The sequence below is a fragment of the Carcharhinus amblyrhynchos genome, chromosome 9 (assembly GCF_965287045.1).
Source record: "Carcharhinus amblyrhynchos chromosome 9, sCarAmb.v2.hapA, whole genome shotgun sequence".
NCBI classification, from domain to species: domain Eukaryota; kingdom Metazoa; phylum Chordata; class Chondrichthyes; order Carcharhiniformes; family Carcharhinidae; genus Carcharhinus; species Carcharhinus amblyrhynchos.
In genome coordinates, this window is record NC_137332.1 from 85,232,820 (window position 1) to 85,253,529 (window position 20,710).

The following is a 20,710-nucleotide window of genomic DNA, read 5'->3' on the forward strand; positions in this document are numbered from 1 at the left end:
AGAGGCAAAGGAACTGAGAGAATGGGGTAGAATCCTTACAAGATGTGGAGTGTGAAGAGCTGTTGTCGGGATCGGTGGGCTTATAATGGATTCCGGTGGACAGTCTATCAGCAGAAACGGAGACAGAGAGGTCAAGGAGGGGAAGAGATGCGTCAGAGTTGGACCATGTGAAGGTGAAAGAAAGGTGAAGGTTGAAATTGGAAGTGAAATTAATAAATTTTTCCAGGTCCAGACTGCATGAAGCTGCACCAAAATAGCCACTGATATACCACTCCACAATTTCTCCTTTAATTTGTCTCATTTCTTCCAAATAAAAGATATTGGTATGTGTACTTAGATGGGTCCCAGTTATGCTGTCTCTTTACAGGATGCAGCATGCCCTGTTCAGTCTTAGTCCGGATCCCTCCCACAACTCTTCGGTACATTGATGACTATTTCGGTGCCGCTTCATGCTCTCAGATTATTTTGTGACTCCAAAAGACTAGAGATGGTTTGATGGCAAAAGCTATATTTTTTAACATTTCTTAAAGAAACAAAGGTGTTCTAAAACTGGGAAAATAATCAAAAACAACTTAAACTGCTGACAGGAAATAGCCTGCCCAAAAAAAAATTCCCAACAGTTCAAACAGAGTGGTTAGTTTTTTTCAAGCTTATACACTGAGAAATCAGTACGCGACGATAAAAAATAACAGATAAAACAGATAACTGACTTATATCCTAGGCTGTGGGACTTCCTATGTCCATGTGTTAGTAGGTGCCTGGAAGAAGGTGGCGTCGGTGGAATATTCATTAGGGCGGCCTCGGCTGCCATATATCGCCTGCTACTCTGTGGGGATGACGCTGCATCGGGTCCTAAAATTTAAAAAACACACACAAATCACTCAATGGCATCATGTGATCTCCATATTTTCAATAATTAGAACTGTGATCAATAACTACTCGATACTCCTCACAAGGGCATCAGCAGGCATCTTACAGATATTATTCTGAAATTTTGAATTCCACAAATGCCACTGTAAACAAAACAAATCTTCAATTTTTAGTACTAGCATTGTGTTCTGTTGAAAGTTTTTCACAATGGATGCAAGTAATATTAAACTTGGACAACATATTGGTTGGCTATAGTTAGTGTACTGTGTCTAGTTATGCGTACTGCATTATAGGCAGACAACATATTGGTTGGCTATAGTTAGTGTACTGTGTCTAGTTATGCGTACTGCATTATAGGCAGGACATTAAAGCAGTATAAACAACATGGTGAGGATATACAAAAATGAGAAACAATAAGAAGGAAGGATGAATGAATCTAAGAGATTAAGAAAGGTTTTAGAATCATAAAATCTCTACAGTGCAGAAGGAGGCCATTCGGCCCATTGCGTCTGCTCCGACCACAATCCCACTCAGGCCCTATCCCCATAACCCTAGCTAGTCCCCCTGACATCAAGGGCAATTTAGCATGGCCAATCCACCTAACCCATGCATTTTTGGACAGTGGGAGGAAACGAGAGCATCTGGAGGAAACCCATGCAGACAAGGAGAGAACATGTGCAAACTCCACACAAACAGTGACCCAAGCCGGGAATCGAACCCAGGTCCCCAGCACTGAGAGGCAGCAGCGCTAACCACTGTTCCATCATGCCGAGAGGGCAAGGCTTATTTACACAGTTGGTAAATTAGCAGCAAAGGGCATAGGGTCATTTACAGGGGAATGAAAGAGGAACTTAAAAATACATAAAACATGGAGCATTTTACCACAACTGGCAATTAAGGCAGACTTTACAAAGTATTTTAAAATGGAATTGGGAAAATCTCTGAGAAAATTATTATTGATCGATTATAATCAATTACACCATTTCAGGAGTGAACACAAGTGTAAAAGGCACATTGAGTTTCTCTGTGCTGTAATTTCTGCAATTCTGTGGATGGCTAGTATGTGGGAGGGTAATATCAAGTTGATGAAGTCAATCACTGTTTGAAAATAAGGAGGGAAAGCAAAGTGCAGACAATTCCATTTTGCATTTAACTGCATAAAATCTAATCTGGGCACTTGATATGGAAATAACAGTTGTCACTTTCAGCAGCAACTTCACATATCAACAAGGCGGAAAATGCATATTTTCAATAATACAGTATATGGATATTTTTGGTTACAATGGAAGCATATGGCCATCTCTTTTTTGCGGTATTGAAAATAAAAGACCACAGCAACAGGAAGGAGCACAACACAATTGGATTTTCCAGTCAGGCCCACACTCCAGGAAGAGAAATTCCCACCTAGGTCAATGAACCTCATGACAGTTCATGAAACTGTCTGTCCCGTCCGTGATGATTCCTACAGTGGGTGGAATCTCAATACCAGGGGAGGTGGAGGGTCAGAGGTAATTGAATGGGAACAGGGCAAGGGAGAAAGGGGAGAGGGAGCAAGGGAGGGCTGGCGGGCAGGGGAGATGGATGAGGAGGAGGAGGACAGGGATGGTGGGAGGAGGGCTGGCGGGGGCGAGAGGGAGGGCGGGAGGGCTGGCGGGGGCGAGAGGGGAGGGCGGGAGGGCTGGCGGGGGCGAGAGGGGAGGGCGGGAGGGCTGGCGGGGGCGAGAGGGGAGGGCGGGAGGGCTGGCGGGGGCGAGAGGGCTGGCGGGGGCGAGAGGGGAGGGCGGGAGGGCTGGCGGGGGCGAGAGGGGAGGGCGGGAGGGCTGGCGGGGGCGAGAGGGGAGGGCGGGAGGGCTGGCGGGGGCGAGAGGGGAGGGCGGGAGGCTGGCGGGGGCGTGCGGGGCGAGGGGGGAGGGAGGGCGTGCGGGGGCGAGGGGGGAGGGAGGGCGTGCGGGGGCGAGGGGGAGGGAGGGCGGGCGGGGGCGAGAGGGAGGGAGGGAGGGCGGGGGCGAGAGGGGAGGGAGGGCGGGCGGGGGCGAGAGGGGAGGGCGGGCGGGGGGCGAGAGGGGAGGGAGGCGGGGGGCGAGGGGAGGAGGGCGGGCGGGGGCGAGAGGGGAGGGAGGCGGGCGGGGGCGAGAGGGGAGGGAGGGCGGGCGGGGCGAGAGGGGAGGGAGGGCGGGCGGGGGCGAGAGGGGAGGGAGGGCGGGCGGGGGCGAGAGGGAGGAGGGAGGGCGGGCGGGGCGAGAGGGGAGGGAGGGCGGGCGGGGCGAGAGGGGAGGGAGGGCGGGCGGGGCGAGAGGGAGGGAGGGCGGGCGGGGCGAGAGGGGAGGGAGGGCGGGCGGGGGGCGAGAGGGGAGGGAGGGCGGGCGGGGGCGAGAGGGGAGGGAGGGAGGGCGGGGGGCGAGAGGGGAGGGAGGGCGGGCGGGGGCGAGAGGGGAGGGAGGGCGGGCGGGGCGAGAGGGGAGAGGCGGGCGGAGGAGGGCGGGAGGGCGGGCGGGGCGAGAGGGGAGGGAGGGCGGGCGGGGCGAGGAGAGGGAGGGGGCGAGGGGGAGGCGGGCGGGGCGAGAGGGGAGGGAGGGCGGGCGGGGGCGAGAGGGGAGGAGGGCGGCGGGGCGAGAGGGGAGGGAGGGCGGGCGGGGGCGAGAGGGGAGGAGGGCGGGGGGGGCGAGAGGGGGGAGGCGGGCGGGGGCGAGAGGGGAGGGAGGGCGGGCGGGGCGAGAGGGGAGGGGGAGGGGCGGGCGGGCGGGCGAGAGGGGAGGGAGGGCGGGCGGGCGGGGGCGAGAGGGAGGGAGGGCGGGCGGGGCGGGGCGAGAGGGGAGGGAGGGCGGGCGGGCGGGGGCGAGAGGGGAGGGAGGGCGGGCGGGCGGGGGCGAGAGGGGAGGGAGGGCGGGCGGGCGGGGGCGAGGGAGGGGAGGGCGGGCGGGGCGAGAGGGGAGGGAGGGCGGGCGGGGGCGAGAGGGGAGGGAGGGCGGGGGGGAGGAGGCGGGAGGGGAGGAGGGCGGGCATTCCAACCATTACTATGTAAATTGAGTCTGTGTCTTTATATGACCTGTTTGTGAACAGAACTCCACCTACCTGACAAAGGAGCAGCGCTCCAAAAGCTTGTAGCTTTTCCTACCAAATAAACCTATTGGACTTCAACATGGTGTTGTGAGACTTCTTACTGTGTTTATCCCAGTCCAGTGCTGGCACCTCCACATCAGTCCAGCACCCGCCAGACCCTGGGACTGCCCATCCCACAACCAGTAACCCACGCCCTCCCCCAACCTCTGGATCATTGAACCAGATGGATGAGCTCCCAACTCTCACTCAGATTTGGCCCCAGACACCACTGGCAAGAGAACAGGTAGGAGTCGGACTTGTGTGACATCAGGGCTGCATCACAGTGTGCCAGATAGTGAGTTGTCATCACCCTTCTGCCTGGACCAGTAATTCACTAACACGGCCAACTGAGGCCCACCACGCTGGTGTGACGTCAATGGTATCCATGGCAGGAGGTGTGGACAAGATTTGAGGGCTCGGGGTAGGAGCTGGTGGATGGCGCTCTGGTCATAAATCTAGAGGAGATGAGGATCTCCCTCGCTTCCCAGTCCTGCTGGATCCTTGCCCGTGTGTCCATCCACTAGCTCCTACTTGACCTCCTCCTCCTCAGGGACATCTGCTGGCTTGCCCTCCTCCAGGAATCTCGCCACTGCTGAACCAAGTTGTGGAGTGCACAGCAGGCCATCACACAAGAGACTCTCGGGAGGGCTATACTGGAAGGCCCTGCCAGAATGGTCCAGGCAGCAGGACCACATCTTATGCAGCAATTAGGGTATTTATTAAAGTTTTTTTTACTTCTTATTTATTTATCACATCTTTCTTTCCCCCGCTATTTTCATCTCCTGTACATGATTTTACAACGAAATACATATAATTTACACATTCTGATTAGATTCTGTATGTCTCAAGTGACCAGGTTCTTTCTCCTGCCACAGATCCCCGAAAAGGGCATTATGCTGGAAATAATCTCTAAATGCAGCAAAACGAGCGATGTTCATTTCTTATCCGCTGACAGCAAAATCCAGTTGACCTTTTTTTTGTGTGAGAATCCCCTCTAAGTATTGCCATAGATCCTGGGATGCCCTCAAAATATTGCTGCAGTCCCAGTAACTCACTTGTCCTAATTTCTAAAAACATCAAGTATACGCATGCTTCTTCCTGCAGCAAATCTTTTTTAAAATTAGCAGCCTGCATTTCTGGTTAGTATTGCTGCTTCACAGTGCCAGGGACCTGGGTTCAATTCCGGCTTCAGCTGACTGTGCAGAGGTTGCACATCTGCATGGGTTTCCAATTTCCTCCCGCACTCCAAAAATCTGTGGGTTAGGTTGATTGGCCATGCTAAATTGACTCTCGGGGACAAATTTTATCATCCCGCCCACTATCGGAATCAGAGCAGGCGATTGGACAATGGAAAGGTCCATTGATCTTGGGTGAGATTTTCCAGCTTTGGGGCAAGCGAGGCTGGAAAATCCCACCTTTAGTGTCAGGGAATTAGCTGCCTCACAGTGCCAAGAATCTGGGTTCAACTCCTGGCTTGGGTGCTGTCTATGTGGACTCTGCATATTTTCCCCGTGTCTGTGTGGATCTCCTCCAGGTGCTCTGGTCTGAAAGAGGTGCTGGTTAAGTGCACTCGCCGTGCTAAATTCTCCCTCAGTATAACCGAACAGGCGTCAGAGTGCTTGGACTGGGGGAGTTTTCACAGTAACAGTGTTAGTGTAAGCCTACTTGTGACAATAGTTAATAAACTGAAACTTAAAATAAACTTAGAGTAAATACATGGTGTTACGGGGACAGGACCTGGATGGGATTGTTGTCAGTGCAGGCTTCAACTCCAAGGCCTGGGGCTCGGCTCCTCCCTCTGCTACTGGATCCTAGACTTCCTAACTCACAGGTCGCAATCCGTAAGGATAGGCAACAACACTTCTGCCATGATCATCCGCAACACCGGTGCTCCACTAGGCTGTATTCTCGCCCCCTACTCTACTCATACACCTATGACTGTGTGGTCAAATTTCCCTTCAACTCAAGTTTCAAGTTTGCTGATGACACCACCACAGTGGGTCAGATCTCAAACAATGATGAGATGGAATACAGGAAAGACAGAATCTGGTGAACTGGTGTGACAACAATAATCTCTCCCTCAATATCAACAAAATGAAGGAAAGAGTCATCGACTTCAGGAAGCGTAGTGGAAGACATGCCCCTGTCTACATCAATGGTGATGAAGTGGAAATAGTTGAGAGCTTCTAGTTTCTAGGTGTCCAGATCACCAACAACCTGGTCCCTCCATGCTGGCGCTATAGCTAAGAAAGCTCACCAAAGCTTCCACTTTCTCAGGAAGATAAGGAAATTTGGCATGTCTGCTACGATTCTCACCAACACGTACACCATAGAAAGCATTCTTTCTGGTTGTATTACAGCTCTGTCCAAGACTGCAAAAAACTACAAAGGGTCATGAACAAAGCCAGTTCATCACACAAAACCAGCCCTCCATCCATTGACTCCATCTACAATTCCTGCTGCCTCAGAAAAGCAGCCAGCATAATCAAGGACCCCACACACACTGGACACACTCTCTTCCACCTTCTTCTGTCAGAAAAAAGATACAAAAGTCTAAGGTCACGACTAATTGACTCAAGAACAGCTTCTTCCCTGCTGCCGTCAAACTTTTGGATGGACCTAGCTCATATTATGTTGATCTTTCTCTACATCCTATCAATAAATCTAACAGTACATTCTTCACCCTCTCCTTTCCTTCTCAATGTACAGTATGATTTGCCTATATAGTGCACAAGAAACAATACTTTTCACTGTAGCCACACAACTAGAGAATTTCTCTGATGACACAGGACCAAACATTTTATTATCAAACATCTGATCAATCAACATGGTCACAGTTAATTTCATTTCCCCAGAACTGAATATCTTTGGTACGAGAAATCAACAGTACGATTTAAGACTTAAAATACCACCAGAAATGGCATGAAGACTAGTTGTAATACATCATCATTCTAGTTAAAGGCACACAAATTTAATGACAAAATTAGAGAAGATTATCCTCCATTATACATGGAGTATAATGGAGGATAATTATACTCCATGGAGTATAATGTTAGCAAGTGTGAGGTTATCCACTTTGGCAGAAATAATAGTAGGAGGGATTATTATTTAAAAGGCGAAAAGCTGCAGCATGCTATGGTGCAGAGGGACCTGGGGGTCCTTGTGCACGAGCCGCAAAAACCCAGACTGCAGGTGCAGCAGGTGATCAAGATGGCAAATGGAATGTTGGCCTTTATAGCAAGGGGGACAGAATATAAAAGCAGGGAGGTCTTGCTGCAACTGTACAGGGTACTGGTGAGGCCGCAGCTGGGGTACTGCATGCAGTTTTGGTCGCCACACTTGCGGAAGGATATATTGGCCTTGGAGGGAGTGCAGAGAAGGTTCACTAGACTGATACCGGAGATGAGGGGGTTAGCCTATGAGGAGAGACCAAACACGCTGGGCCTGTACTTGTTGGAGTTTAGAAGGTTGAGGGGGGATCTTATAGAGACGTATAAGATAACGAAGGGGATAGCCTCAAGATGGGGGGGGGGGCAGTTTAGATCAGAGTTGAGGAGGAACTTTTTCACTCAAAGGGTGGTGAATCTCTGGAATTCTCTGCCCGTTGAAGTGGTGGAGGCTACCTCGCTGAATATATTTAAGTCACGCGTAGATAGGTTTCTGATAGACAGGGTAATTAAGGGTTATGGGGAGAGAGCAGAAAAGTGGAACTGATCCACTTCAGATCAGCCATGATCTTATTGAATGGCGGGGCAGGCTCAAAGGGCTAGATAGCCTACTCCTGCTCCTATTTCTTATGTTCTTATTACCAAGGCATTTTTAAAATGGGTTACATAATTGTTTTAAGCTGATTACTTCAGCTACCATGCATTAGCTGCCAAATCTGCTGATTCACAAAACCATGAACTCCTATCTCGAAAACGAACTCATCTATCAAGAGACATTGAAGAAACCACCCTATATTAGGTCCTGCAACATTATTTAAATGTAAAATACATTCTTACAACTAATAATTCAAGTGAGAAAATAAAATTAAAACTCCTCACCATGAGGGAGCTTATCGTTTTGTAAACTTAGGCTTGCTTCCCAAGATTTGATGACAAAATAATGGGGAGTGATAAAATGTTAACATTACTTTGAATAGCCTCAGAAAATCCAAAGAGCAGATCCATGCAGAATCCAACACATCATGGCGAGTTTTCATAAATAATTATAACATGTATTTGCACATGTTTTACATCTAAACAGTAAAGGATAAGGCACACAGCACTGGAAACTGAAATTCATGATCTACTATTACAGTCTTTGATAAACTAGATGAAACACGGTTAAGAAAGCCAAATTATCTGATGCTTACTTACCTGCAAGATCCTCCCTTGAGGCAGTGGACTGAGGTGTGCTAGTACCAGGCTCAATTCTTAATGAGAGTCTGTGGGACAAAGATGGATGATATATAGCAAGAAAATAAGAGACAAGTCTTTAAAAATCCAACTTCCATCAGTTATCCATCTATACTTTGATGACTATTACTTTAAAACGCCAGTGGGCAGTTTCATCATTCAACAGATTTGCAGTATGCTCAGTATATCTTGACAATTATTATGAATAATGGCACAAAAACATGATCTGTCCAACTGAGGACAGGACTCAAATGTCCTTTATCAATGAGGATATCAATAACTCACATTACTTACAGATGCCTGATACCATGAAGCAGTAACACTTTAACAGGCAATAAATTTATCTTCGTACAAAGATAATGAAAGACAACCCAGAGAGTTCAAGCAAGAATTGAATGTACTACTTGTAGCAAATGGACTCCAATGTAAATATTGACAGGCTGGCAGAATTGGCCCATTACCTTACCAACGAAGTTGAGAAGCTGGCCAATTCTTCATTAACTGTCACCTGCATTGAATGAATTGCCATAGTCAATCTTGATACAAAACTGTGGCAACCCTATTAACAAGGTAGATAACCAGTACCAGCTTCTTTTCTACAAGGTTTATAACCTGGGGAGGACTGACTAAAGAATTTAAGATGGCATTTTCCAGCCACCCTGGCCTCTATACTGGAAATTCCCACCTGAGGTCAACGGATCTTTGCATGATTCTCCAAATTTTCTGTTCCACCTGCTACGATTTCCATAGCAGGTGGGAAAATGCTGCCCTTAAAGTTTAAAATTGTAATAATTCTTTACCCATCTCCATCTCACTCCAATACACGCTTTTTTGCTTAAATGTTTTTACACTTTGACAAATTATTAAAAACAACAAGCTGATAAGAGTCACAATGCCAGCAGGAAAAAGACATCATACAACGAAAACAGCTCACATTCTTGCATGTTAGTTATATGAACATAGAACATAGAACATTACAGCGCAGAACAGGCCCTTCGGCCCACGATGTTGCGCCGACCAGTTAAAAAAACAATGACCCACTAACCTAAACCAATCCCTTTTCGTCCATAAACCTATCCACGGATCTCTTAAACGCCCCCAAACTAGGCGCATTTACAACTGCAGCAGGCAGGGCATTCCAATCCCTCACCACCCTCTGGGTAAAGAACCTACCCCTGACATCCGTCCTATAACTACCCCCACTTAATTTAAAGCCATGCCCCCTCATGCTAGATTTCTCCATCAGAGGAAAAAGTCTATCACTATCCACCCTATCTAAACCTCTAATCATCTTATATGTTTCAATAAGATCCCCTCTTAGCCGCCTTCTTTCCAGCGAAAACAACCCCAAATCCCTCAGCCTCTCCTCATAGGACCTCCCCTCCATACCAGGCAACATCCTGGTAAACCTCCTCTGCACCCTCTCCAAAGCCTCCACATCCTTCCTGTAATGTGGGGACCAGAACTGCACACAGTACTCCAAGTGCGGCCGCACCAGAGTTGTGTACAGTTGCAACATAACGCTGCGACTCCTAAATTCAATCCCCCTACCAATAAACGCCAAGACACCGTATGCCTTCTTAACAACCTTATCTACTTGATTCCCAACTTTCAGGGATCTATGTACACATACACCTAGATCCCTCTGCTCATCCACACTATTCAAAGTCCTCCCGTTAGCCCTATACTCAACACATCTGTTATTCCTACCAAAGTGAATTACCACACAATTCTCCGCATTAAACTCCATCCGCCACCTCTCGGCCCAGCTCTGCAACCTGTCTAAGTCTTCCTGCAAACTATGGCACCCTTCCTCACTATCTACCACACCTCCGACTTTGGTGTCATCAGCAAATTTACTAATCCACCCAACTATACCCTCATCCAGATCATTAATAAAAATTACAAACAGCAGTGGCCCCAAAACAGATCCCTGAGGCACACCACTCGTAACCGAACTCCATGATGAATATTTACCATCAACCACCACCCTCTGTCTCCTATCCGCTAGCCAATTCCTGATCCAATTCCCTAGATCACCCCCAATCCCATACATCTGCATTTTCTGCAGAAGCCTACCATGGTGAACCTTATCAAACGCCTTACTAAAATCCACATACACCACGTCCACTGCCTTACCCCCATCCACCTCTTTGGTCACTTTCTCAAAAAACTCAATAAGGTTAGTAAGGCACGACCTACCCGCCACAAAACCATGCTGACTATCTCCAATCAATTTATTACTCTCCAAATAACTATAAATCCTATCCCTAATAATTTTTTCTAAAACCTTGCCCACAACAGAAGTGAGACTCACCGGTCTATAACTCCCGGGGAAGTCTCTGTTCCCCTTCTTAAACAATGGGACAACATTCGCTAACCTCCAATCTTCCGGTACTATACCAGAGGCCAACGACGACCTGAAGATCAGAGCCAGAGGCTCTGCAATCACTTCTCTTGCCTCCCAGAGAATCCTGGGGTAAATCCCATCCGGACCAGGGGACTTATCTATTTTCAAACCCTCCAGAATATCCAGCACATCCTCCTTATCAACTGTAATACTGTCAATTCTACTCCCCTGCAACCCATTGTCCTCCTCAGCTACATTCATGTCCCCCTGCGTGAACACCGAAGAGAAATATTGGTTCAATGCCTCTCCAATCTCCTCCGGTTCCACACATAACTTCCCTCTGCTGTCTATAACTGGCCCTAATCTTGCCCTAACCAACCTTCTGTTCTTGACATACCTATAGAACGCCTTAGGATTCTCCTTAACCCTATCAGCCAAAGTCTTCTCATGTCCTCTTTTAGCCCTTCTTAACTCACTCTTCAACTCCCTCCTAGCCAATCTAAAGCTTTCTAGTGCACTACCCGAGCCCTCACGTCTCATCCGAACATAAGCCTCCTTTTTCTTTTTAACCAACGAATCAACTTTTTTAGTACACCACGGTTCCCTAGCCCTACCAATTCCTCCTTACCTGACAGGGACATACCTATCACAGACTCGCAGTAGCTGCTCCTTGAAAAAACTCCACATTTCGGACGTTTCCAGTCCCTGTAATCTCCTAGTCCAACCTATGCTTCCTAATTCTCTCCTAATAGCCTCATAATTACCCTTCCCCCAGCTAAAACCACTGGCCCGAGGTTCATGCCTATCCCTTTCCATCACTAAGGTGAACGTAACCGAATTGTGGTCACTATCACCAAAATGCACACCAACTTCCAAGTCTAGCACCTGGTCTGGCTCATTTCCCAGCACCAAATCCAATATAGCCTCACCTCTAGTTGGCCTATCTACATACTGAGTCAAAAAACCTTCCTGCACGCTTTGTACAAAAACTGACCCCTCTAACGAGCTAGAGCTATAACAATTCCAATCAATATTAGTAAAGTTAAAATCCCCCATAACAATTACCCTATTACTTTCACTCCTAACCAGGATCATCTCCGCAATCCTTTCCTCAACCTCTCTAGAACTTTTTGGAGGTCTATAAAAGACTCCCAACAGGGTGACCTCCCCTCTCCTATTTCTAATCTCTGCCCATACTACCTCAACAGACAAGTCCTCATCAAACTTCCTCTCTGACACTGTGATACAGTCCCTGACCAATAATGCTACCCCTCCCCCCCTTCTACCTCCTTCTCTACTCCGACTAAAACATTTGAACCCCAGGACCTGCAGCAACCATTCCTGCCCCTGCTCTATCCATGTCTCATGAACTCATTAACTGCAATAATGGGCAAGATCTTTCTGGGCTGTTGCGCCAGTCGATTGGCACAGTGGGCCAGGTAGGTGGTGCATAAGGCGTTCACACTAGGCACAAGCCAGTCTTGCATCGAAAGCCATCCTCCCAGCTCTGTTTTGCTGACGCGAAGCTGATTTAAATATTGTCATGCTTTACTGACTAGGTCCTGCAACTTCATTATCAACGGTGTGTGGAGCAAGGGGCCAAAGCAGTCCCAGTCTTGAGGATTCAGTTAAAATCTCCACTCGACGACAACACCCTCACTTGTATTGATGGTGCTAAGATGAGTGGACACTTGTCCTTGGAAAGTCATTTTCTGCAACCCAGCAGATAGAGTGTCGACATTCACAAAGCGAAACACCGCACCCCCTTGCAAACTATTAAGTAATCGGCCTGGAACAGATTGCTTGGCTCCAAGATTTTCAGCTGAAAATGTGAGGCCGATAAGATAGTCAACCTGGTAGATCTAGCTGCCTCATGTAGACTCCGCCTCGGCCATTTTCCAACATAAGGCGGACCGCCCACTCAGTGTTCAGAAGAAGACTGCAACAATGGCTGAGGGGTTGACAACCCCAGCCACCGCTTTTCACACTTGAAAATCATGGTGGAGTGGGTGTAGCATTTAACTCCAAGCTTTTTAGAAAAAAATGCAAAAGGTGGCAGGGTCACAGCAGCAGCAAGGGCCTGAGCAGCTGTTATTCCTGCATACCTGACCTTGGATGATCCTGTATTGACGAAGATGGAGTCACCATCTTAGATGGTGGTTTTGTAATTGTTATTTATGGGTGAGGGGAGGATGTAGTTGATGGGAGTGTGAAGGGAGGGAGGGAGAGAGGGAAGTGCAGGAGGTAGAAGAGAGAAGATGAGGTATGGGGAACCAAGGTGAATGGGTGCCCTAGATCAGGAGGAGATGGAGTAAGGGTTGGGCAACAGTCTTTAATCCAGGAGAGTTCAGGTTGCAAAGTTCAAAAAATAAACACTCACAGCTTCATCTCCCACCCTGCAGTTACTAAACAATTGAAGACAAGCAAGCCTTCCCCTCCTTCAATTGTCACTAACCTCTAAAAGGAAGGTTGGGTCAGCAAGCCCTGCCTCAGTCCCAGATGTTCTTTTTTCCCCTCTTCATGCAAACTGCAAGGCCTCCGGCCCCTGTGGTCTGGGTCCTTCTCTACCTCACACCACTCAGTACCTCTCCTGTATCTCCTTCCCACGGCAACTCCCAACAATAATAGCACACGGTGTGTCAGTCAGCAGCAAAACAGCTCCTCCACTTGCAGTAACACTCAACAACAGGAACAGAGAGTGGCATCATCAAGGGCTGCTTACACAAGCCCCAACTTTATTTTTATTTACACAATTCAGCCAAATGCAATACGATCCAAATACATTATAATTTCACTAATAAATTATTAGAACAGCAAGCTGAAATAAACACAACGTATACAGCAGCAAGCAACCTCCCTTCCAAAGAAAATGGAGGATTCTACTGTAAGCTAAGTTATCTGTCACCTTCCAGGATTACACCATCCAGAGTTTTGCTGTCAAGGGTTTCACCTTCTAGGACACATGACTCTGAACCACAACAGAAGTTTTCACACAAATCCCACTAGGACAACTATTCTCACAAAAAAGTCCCAGTGGGTCAATAGTTCTGCAGACCCTTTCCACTGCCTCAAAGGGCTCAGGTGATGAGTTCCGCCTGGGCAGGCCATTGCCTATTAGCACAGGAACTCGTATTCAATGAACCCTGCAGGGAGAACACTGACGTTGGAAAATGGACTTCTTCCGAATCTGGAATGCCCTCATGCAGATGTGCTGCAGGCGGTGTTTCGAGTCCAGGATTGCAGACTGCCTCCATCCCAAACTCTGGAGGTTCAACCGGTCTTTGGTGGATTTCTGACCCACCGTGTTAGGCAAAAGATTCTGCTGTAAATTCATGCCAGTATGAAATTGCTTTCTGGGCTCCCTACCGTATTGTCTCCCCACACCCGCCACCATTAAACTAGTTGAAGGTCCTTGGGAGATTTCCGTCCAAGTTATTTGCAAAACATACACTTAGAAGCTTTGTTTGTCCAATATGAATTACACATTCACCACTTGTGCAAACGTATTCTGCTTAGCTGTCTAGAGAACATAGGCACAGATTTGTGCAGATAAGGCCTCTGGATTTTCAAGTGGACATGGGTTATGGATGAAGGTGAAATGTTATAATCATGAAGCCTGCAGGTAATAACCACTGGGATGCTTCCTGCTGCTTGATCATCCTTATTTCCAGCACTGGTTTACAAAGTTCTCTGGAGCTAAGTGTGTTATCCAGACACAGATCTACCTTCTTCGTCACTCACTAATAGCACTCTGGCGTACTCAATGGTACAGACATTGAACTGATAAGTCATGTACCCGTATAAGGAATGATAAACTCTTTTGCAAAAGCTGGATATTCTAACAGCTTGCTTTGGGAGATGTTGAAGAAAGAAAGCTTTTTTGAAAGGCTGCAAAAACTAGATGGTACTATCAAAAAGCAACGAGACATTGGGCGGAATTTTCTGTTTTTTTGCCAAAGTGTTGTCTCAGGCAGGAAAATAGCTGCAGCTTACCAGCTGAGCTGCTGGCTTGCCCATCAGATTTTTAAACACTTTGTAAAATAATTGCTGGAGGCAGGTCTCAGGACATCATGCTGGTGCCCACTCAGCCACCTCGGCATAAAACATATGTATATTAAAAAAACTCCCCTGGCAGACACTGGACATCATTGCATGGTGGGAATGATGTTATATCATTGGCGGAGAGCTGTGAGGAAAGCTCACTAGCATGAAAGCCATTTTGGGACCCCGCTGGATTTTCCACTCCTGCCGTCATTCCCACCCACTGAAGACGAGGGCAGAAAATCCCAGTCATAAAAGGAGATATGTTACAAACTGTGATTTCTGTGATGATGCCTAGAATTCAATGGGCTTCATCAATAAACAAACCTTAAAAAGTGTGCCAATTGATGGCTGAGGTTTGATCTGTCCGACCAAACAATTGTTAATGCAGTGCTCACATGATGATATTTACTGTAACAAACTCTAAGAGGGACACTGGACAGGTAAACTTTAAGTTTTAAACAAATAACATGATCCATCATTGGTTATTATGATCGAAGGCTATCATGCACAGTTCAATGAGGCTCCAGCGATGCAAAATAATGGGCTTGACTTTACCAAGTTGCACCCATTTTCGGGCGTAAAAACTTGGTAAAGTCAGGTGTGAGGTGAATAGCGCAATCCGCGACCAGCTCCGCACCTGTTCCCCTTTTACCGAGTGCCCAAAATAGCAGCGCTTGGCACCCGGGTGCAATATCTTAATAGTCTGGATGCCTGAACTTACCTCTTTACCATCGCGTTTGCCTGTCCAGATTCGACGTGAAGCAGACATGCTCAGACCTTTGCTGTTTCGGGTGCTCTAGCTCTGAGGAGGAAAGTTCAGAGCTTCCAGTGGTTCTAGAGAAATTCAGATCGGTGGGGGGGATGGAGGGAGGCGGGCCAGATCATTCTCTGATGGATGGGGGGGAGCCGGGGGGGGGGGCAGATCATTCTCTGGGGTGGGGGTGATGGATGGAGAGGAAGGTGGTGGGCCAAATGGATCTCTGGGTGGGGGGAGGATGGGGGGCGGCGGGAAGCGGTTCACTGCCACTCTGCATATGATTGGTGGGGTGAGGTGGGAGGGGGAGTGGGACAGGGTGACAGTTATATTGTGGGGGTGGGGCAATGTTTGTGTGGGCTGTCGCTCCTGAGCCATTTTATGCGGCCCAGAAGTGATACGGCAGGGGAGCGTTTTTCAAATTTCTTTTTACTGCGCATGCACAATTGAAGGCTCCAATCAGAGAAAGATTGTTTCAGGTGTGATAAGCCCCGCCCGCAGGCTTCTGCAGTGCAATTTAGAGTCGCTTTGTTTTCAGGCAGAGTGCATATGGGGTGCCTGAGAACAGGTTTACAAGTCGGATCTGGATCATGCTTAGATTCGGCACTTTGAAACAAAATGATAAAATCGGGCTCAATGTCTCCCATTGAAAGCAAAAAGATATAATAGAAGCTGAAAAGGTAACTTTATTACTGCAGTCAAGGAGTCAGAGCGAGAACTGCGGTCAAGAAGCCAGAGGAAAAAGGGCAATCAACAAGGATTCATTATGACTGATTATGAAAGGAGAGTTTCAGTCAAGGGAACCAACCATCTGAAGGAGAAAGACAGTCAAAGAAGGAAGACAACTCACCTTCAAATATTTGCTCTGTGCTCAGACCTGGGCCTGGGACTGAAGTCATTCTGGCGGGGTATAGTATAGCTCCTCACTTGCAGGAAGCTTGTGGCCCAACCTTGCTGAAATAAAGGGAGGGTTGGGTAGCAGGGGCGTTTTTCCCACTGGTCATTGCCAATTTGGCAATGCCAGCCTGGGCCTCTTGGCACTTCCCAAGGGGCAAAGTGCCAATGCCCAGTGGGCACTTTGGCACTGCCCACTGGACATGGGCAGTGCCAGGAGGGCACAGCCTGATGGGGATCAGGGCCTCTGGAGGACGATCATTTTCTGGTCGGGGGGGAGGCGGTGGGGAGAGAATCCTGCTGCCGCTTATGTTCTTATGATTGGGGCAAGCCATCGGGGTGGGGGGCAGCTGAGAGTGAGGTTCAGGGCTGCTGGTGGGGATGGAAAATAGAGAATTAGGGCTGAGGGAGGGGAGAGAGACATTGAGAGGTGGCTTGGGATAGGGGGGGTCAAGGTTTGGCCCAGACACGTTCAGAGAGCCAACAAACTGGCCATGGGGAGTTGGCGGGGCTCGTCACATATCCGGCGATGAGGGGGTCGTGGGGTTGGCCAGTGATCAGGAGGCTGGGCCACTGGTCCACTGTGCATGCGCCAATCTCTGCTCTGACAGATTGGCTCATAGCGCTACTCTGCCGGCCACTCCAGCAGAATAGGCCCTTCCCACCTATTTTCAGTGGGATTTACGCTACTGCACTCCGCAGTGCGCAGAGTGTGGAAGATTCATTTCGAAACTCCAGCCAAAAGAAAAGGGTGATTTACTCCAATTATTACGCAAGTTTGCCAGTTAGAATTTTTTTGGGAGAAATGCCTTGTCAATATTTAAATCAGATATGTGGTTGTTGTACTGACTTCAATGAGGTGCTGGCAGTTGGCTCTTGGTCATTACTGTCTGACCTATCAGGGAGCCTCAACCATAAAGAAAACTAGCAGTGTCAGGTCTTTTGGTACTCTGGATTCTGACTGTGTATCTGACGCACTCTATGAATGAAATACAGTTCATAAATAAAGGGAATCTGGTGAAGGGACACTTGGCTCTGAGAAGGTATTTCAGTGGCGACAAGGGAAAAGAACAACCCAAAATAATTTGCTCACTAACAGCCTGTTACGCATTGGGGTAAGCCATTTTCAGGCATCATGCCTCTGCTTGGGAACTGGACCCTTTTGACCCTGCTGTGGAAAATTGGGCCTAATATGTCAAACACATGCATTACATTTTGGGGCTAATGACATTATGGCAGATGAAAAGCAACGGGTCATTTTTCTGACCACTTGTGGACCGATGACATTTGCCGTAATTTGCAGCTTACCTTTCCTGAAGGCACCAGGTACCAAAACCTTCCAGGAGTTGGCAGACCTGGTGAAGGAACATTAGCCAACTCCGATACTGAGAAGGCACTGTGAGACAGGGGAGTCTGTCACAAGCTTCTCAACGAGGTTGAGATGACTAGCAGAAGCTTGCAAATTCAGATCGATGTTTACTAAGATGCTAAGAGACTGCTTGGTACACGAGATAAATAATTTGAGTATCCAAAAACAGCTGATTTTGGAAACCCAACTGGACTTCAAACAGGCATGAAAGCTGGCCCTATCATTGGAAAAGATGGCTAGTGAGGTATATGAGTTGCAAGGCATCCCAACAGAAATGGACACCAACAACAGTTCAAGTGAATTAGGGAATCACCACTTGAGTGCAGGCAATTATATAGCTGCTCTCAGGAAGGATCCAGATACAAGTAAACCCAGGTCTGCCCGGAGGACAGTCACAAAGCCAAGCTTTGACCAGCCGACCAACAGTCCCTTCAGAATTCTGCCTGGCAAGGCATTGTAACTGCCGCTGATATGTGGTCGAAGCAGCAAAATAAGTTTGCAAGACCTGGATTTAGGGAAATGACATGTAGACAAGTGTCCACGAGAGTGCATACCCTGGAATGTCCACCTATATCTGATGAGGAACAATTAAATTGCACACCAAGTCCAAATCAGAACCAATTAAGATAACCGTAAAATTAAATGGATGTCCAGTATTAATAGAAGTCGATACAAGTGCGGCCATATATGTGGTAGGAGGATCAAGTGTTCAGCAAACTTCATACTGGATTCCAACCCTTAATCTTAACCAAGACATGGGCAAGACTGAGGACCTACACAAAGGAACCTCAGAATTGTGGGGACAACTTTTGTTCCTGTCACTTATGAAAAGCAACTGGTAAGACGAGCATTAATGGAGTAGAAGGCTCGGGCCTGAGCCTAATGGCATATAAAAATCCACCTGGTTTGGGTAAACATTTTCCAATTAGAAAACGGTCACTTGGCTGAAGTCGTGCTCAAATATCTTGAAGTTTTTCGAGAAGGGCTAGGAAATCATAAAAGAAGCCAAAGCGACAGTACATATTGATCAGGACACAGTCCCGTGATTTTGCAAGGCCCACTCAGTATGGTTTGTTTTGAGAAAAAGTGCAAACAGAAATTAGAACAATGGAATGAGAAATTATCATAAAACCTGACCAGTTTGCAAAATGGGCAGCACTGGTGATGCCTATTTTGAAACCAGATGGTTCAATTGATCTTTGCGGGAACTTTAAGCATAAAAAAACTGCTGAACAAGTAACCCCAGATCGAGAATTTATATGGAAAGTTGGCAGGTGGACTCTTACTTTCAAAATTAGAGTTATGCTTATTTGCAGTTGGATGAGAATTTGCAGAAATATTCCACGATCAATACTCTAAACAGCCTCTATCAATATACAAGTTAGCTTCTGGGGTATTGTCAGCCTGCTTGATTTTCCAGAGAACAATGGAGAGCGTACTACAGCGTTTACCTCAGGTGGCAATTACCTGGATGACGTTCTCATTACACGTAAAACAAAGACAGAACATCTACAGACCTGGAGGAAGTCCTTACCCAGAGCCAGCATGTGGTTAAGGAGGCAGAAATGCGTCTTGCTGGTACCGCAAGGGACCTATCTGGGCTATAACAAGTCAGGTCTTCATCTTTTAGAGGATTGGGTGTGGGTGATTAAAGAGGCCTCAGCTCCCATCTTAATCCGGGAGTTACGGCCGTTCTTAGGGCTGGTGACATACTACGTAAAATTCATAGGAAATCGGGGCTCCATTTTGGTTCCGCTACATCAACTGCTAAAATAAGGGTCCACCCATTAAGATCTCGCTTTCAAGCAAATAAAGCACCAGCTGTCTTTACAGAACGCCTTAGCACTTTACGATCTCAGAAAAGAACTAGTGCTAACTTGTGATGTGTCTCTATATGGCACTGAGGCAGTATTGGCACAAAGATGGCCAAATGGAGAAGAACGCCCAATAGCCCCTGCCTTCAGGACCTTGGCTCTAGCAGAAAGAAAATCCATATTGAAAAAGTAGGATTGGTGGTAATATTTGGAGTGAAGAAATTTCACCAATATCTTTATGTAAGGTCATTTGTGATTGTCACCGACCACAAACTGTTACTGGGACTACTAAGCGAGGACAAGGCAGTACAACAGATAGCATCGGCTTGGATCCAGCAGTGGGCATTATTATTAGCAACTTAGAATCATCAGTTGGAGCAGTGGCTGGGAGGTCGAGTAGCAAATGCCTTAAGTAGGCTACCTTCAGCAGACCAATGGTACTCCAAGAAGAAGAGACAGTAATGGCTATGAATTTTCTGGATACCGTCCCAGTGGTCGCACATAATATACATCTTTGGGCCCAAAAGAACTCTGTGCTTACAAAAGTTAAACATTTAGTATTAATGGGGGAAATGGAAAGGCCAGTACAGCCCCAATTCCATCCTTATTGGAGTAGAAGAGAGCAGCTCAGGGTAGAAGATGGGATACTGCTATGTGGGGGTGGGGGAAGGGGGGGTTGTTCTGAATCAGGGCCACCATTCCATATTGGCTGAACTACATCATAGCCTCCCATGAACGTCTAAAATGAAGATGTTGGCCAGAAGCTACGTTTGGTGGTCTGGAAAAGATGTGGACATAGCGGCGCTTGTGGGTCGGTGCCAGGAACGCCAGCAAGGACAGAAGTTGCCACTGGGGTACCTCCCCTGCACCCAATGGATACGGCCATCACGGACTCAGCTTCACATTCATGGGCTCGATGTTCTTGGTCATAGTGGACACCCACTCAAAGTGGATGGACGTACATAGGGTGCATTCAGCGTACACAAAAATAACAGCAGAGAAACTTTGCACTTCATTTGTGCCTCAAAAGATCTCACAGGTGCTAGTCCCTGACAATGGACTCATTTTCGCTAGCCAGTTCACCCACTTCATGAAGTCGAAGGCCAGCACAATACC

The 20,710-nt window shown here is 47.7% G+C and overlaps 1 protein-coding gene across 3 annotated transcripts in view; it reads right to left on the bottom strand.

The window, feature by feature from the left end:
- The window catches only part of ralgps2 (Ral GEF with PH domain and SH3 binding motif 2), a 359,688-nt gene that overhangs the window by 90,713 nt on the left and 248,265 nt on the right, over positions 1-20,710 (bottom strand). For all 3 annotated transcript variants that reach the window (XM_080196004.1, XM_080196003.1, XM_080196005.1), the window contains exons 11-12: positions 8,331-8,398; positions 711-852 (exon numbers count right to left, since the gene is read on the bottom strand). In XM_080196004.1, the coding sequence (XP_080052130.1) occupies positions 711-852; positions 8,331-8,398 (210 nt within the window). The remainder of the gene's footprint in view (positions 1-710; positions 853-8,330; positions 8,399-20,710) is intronic.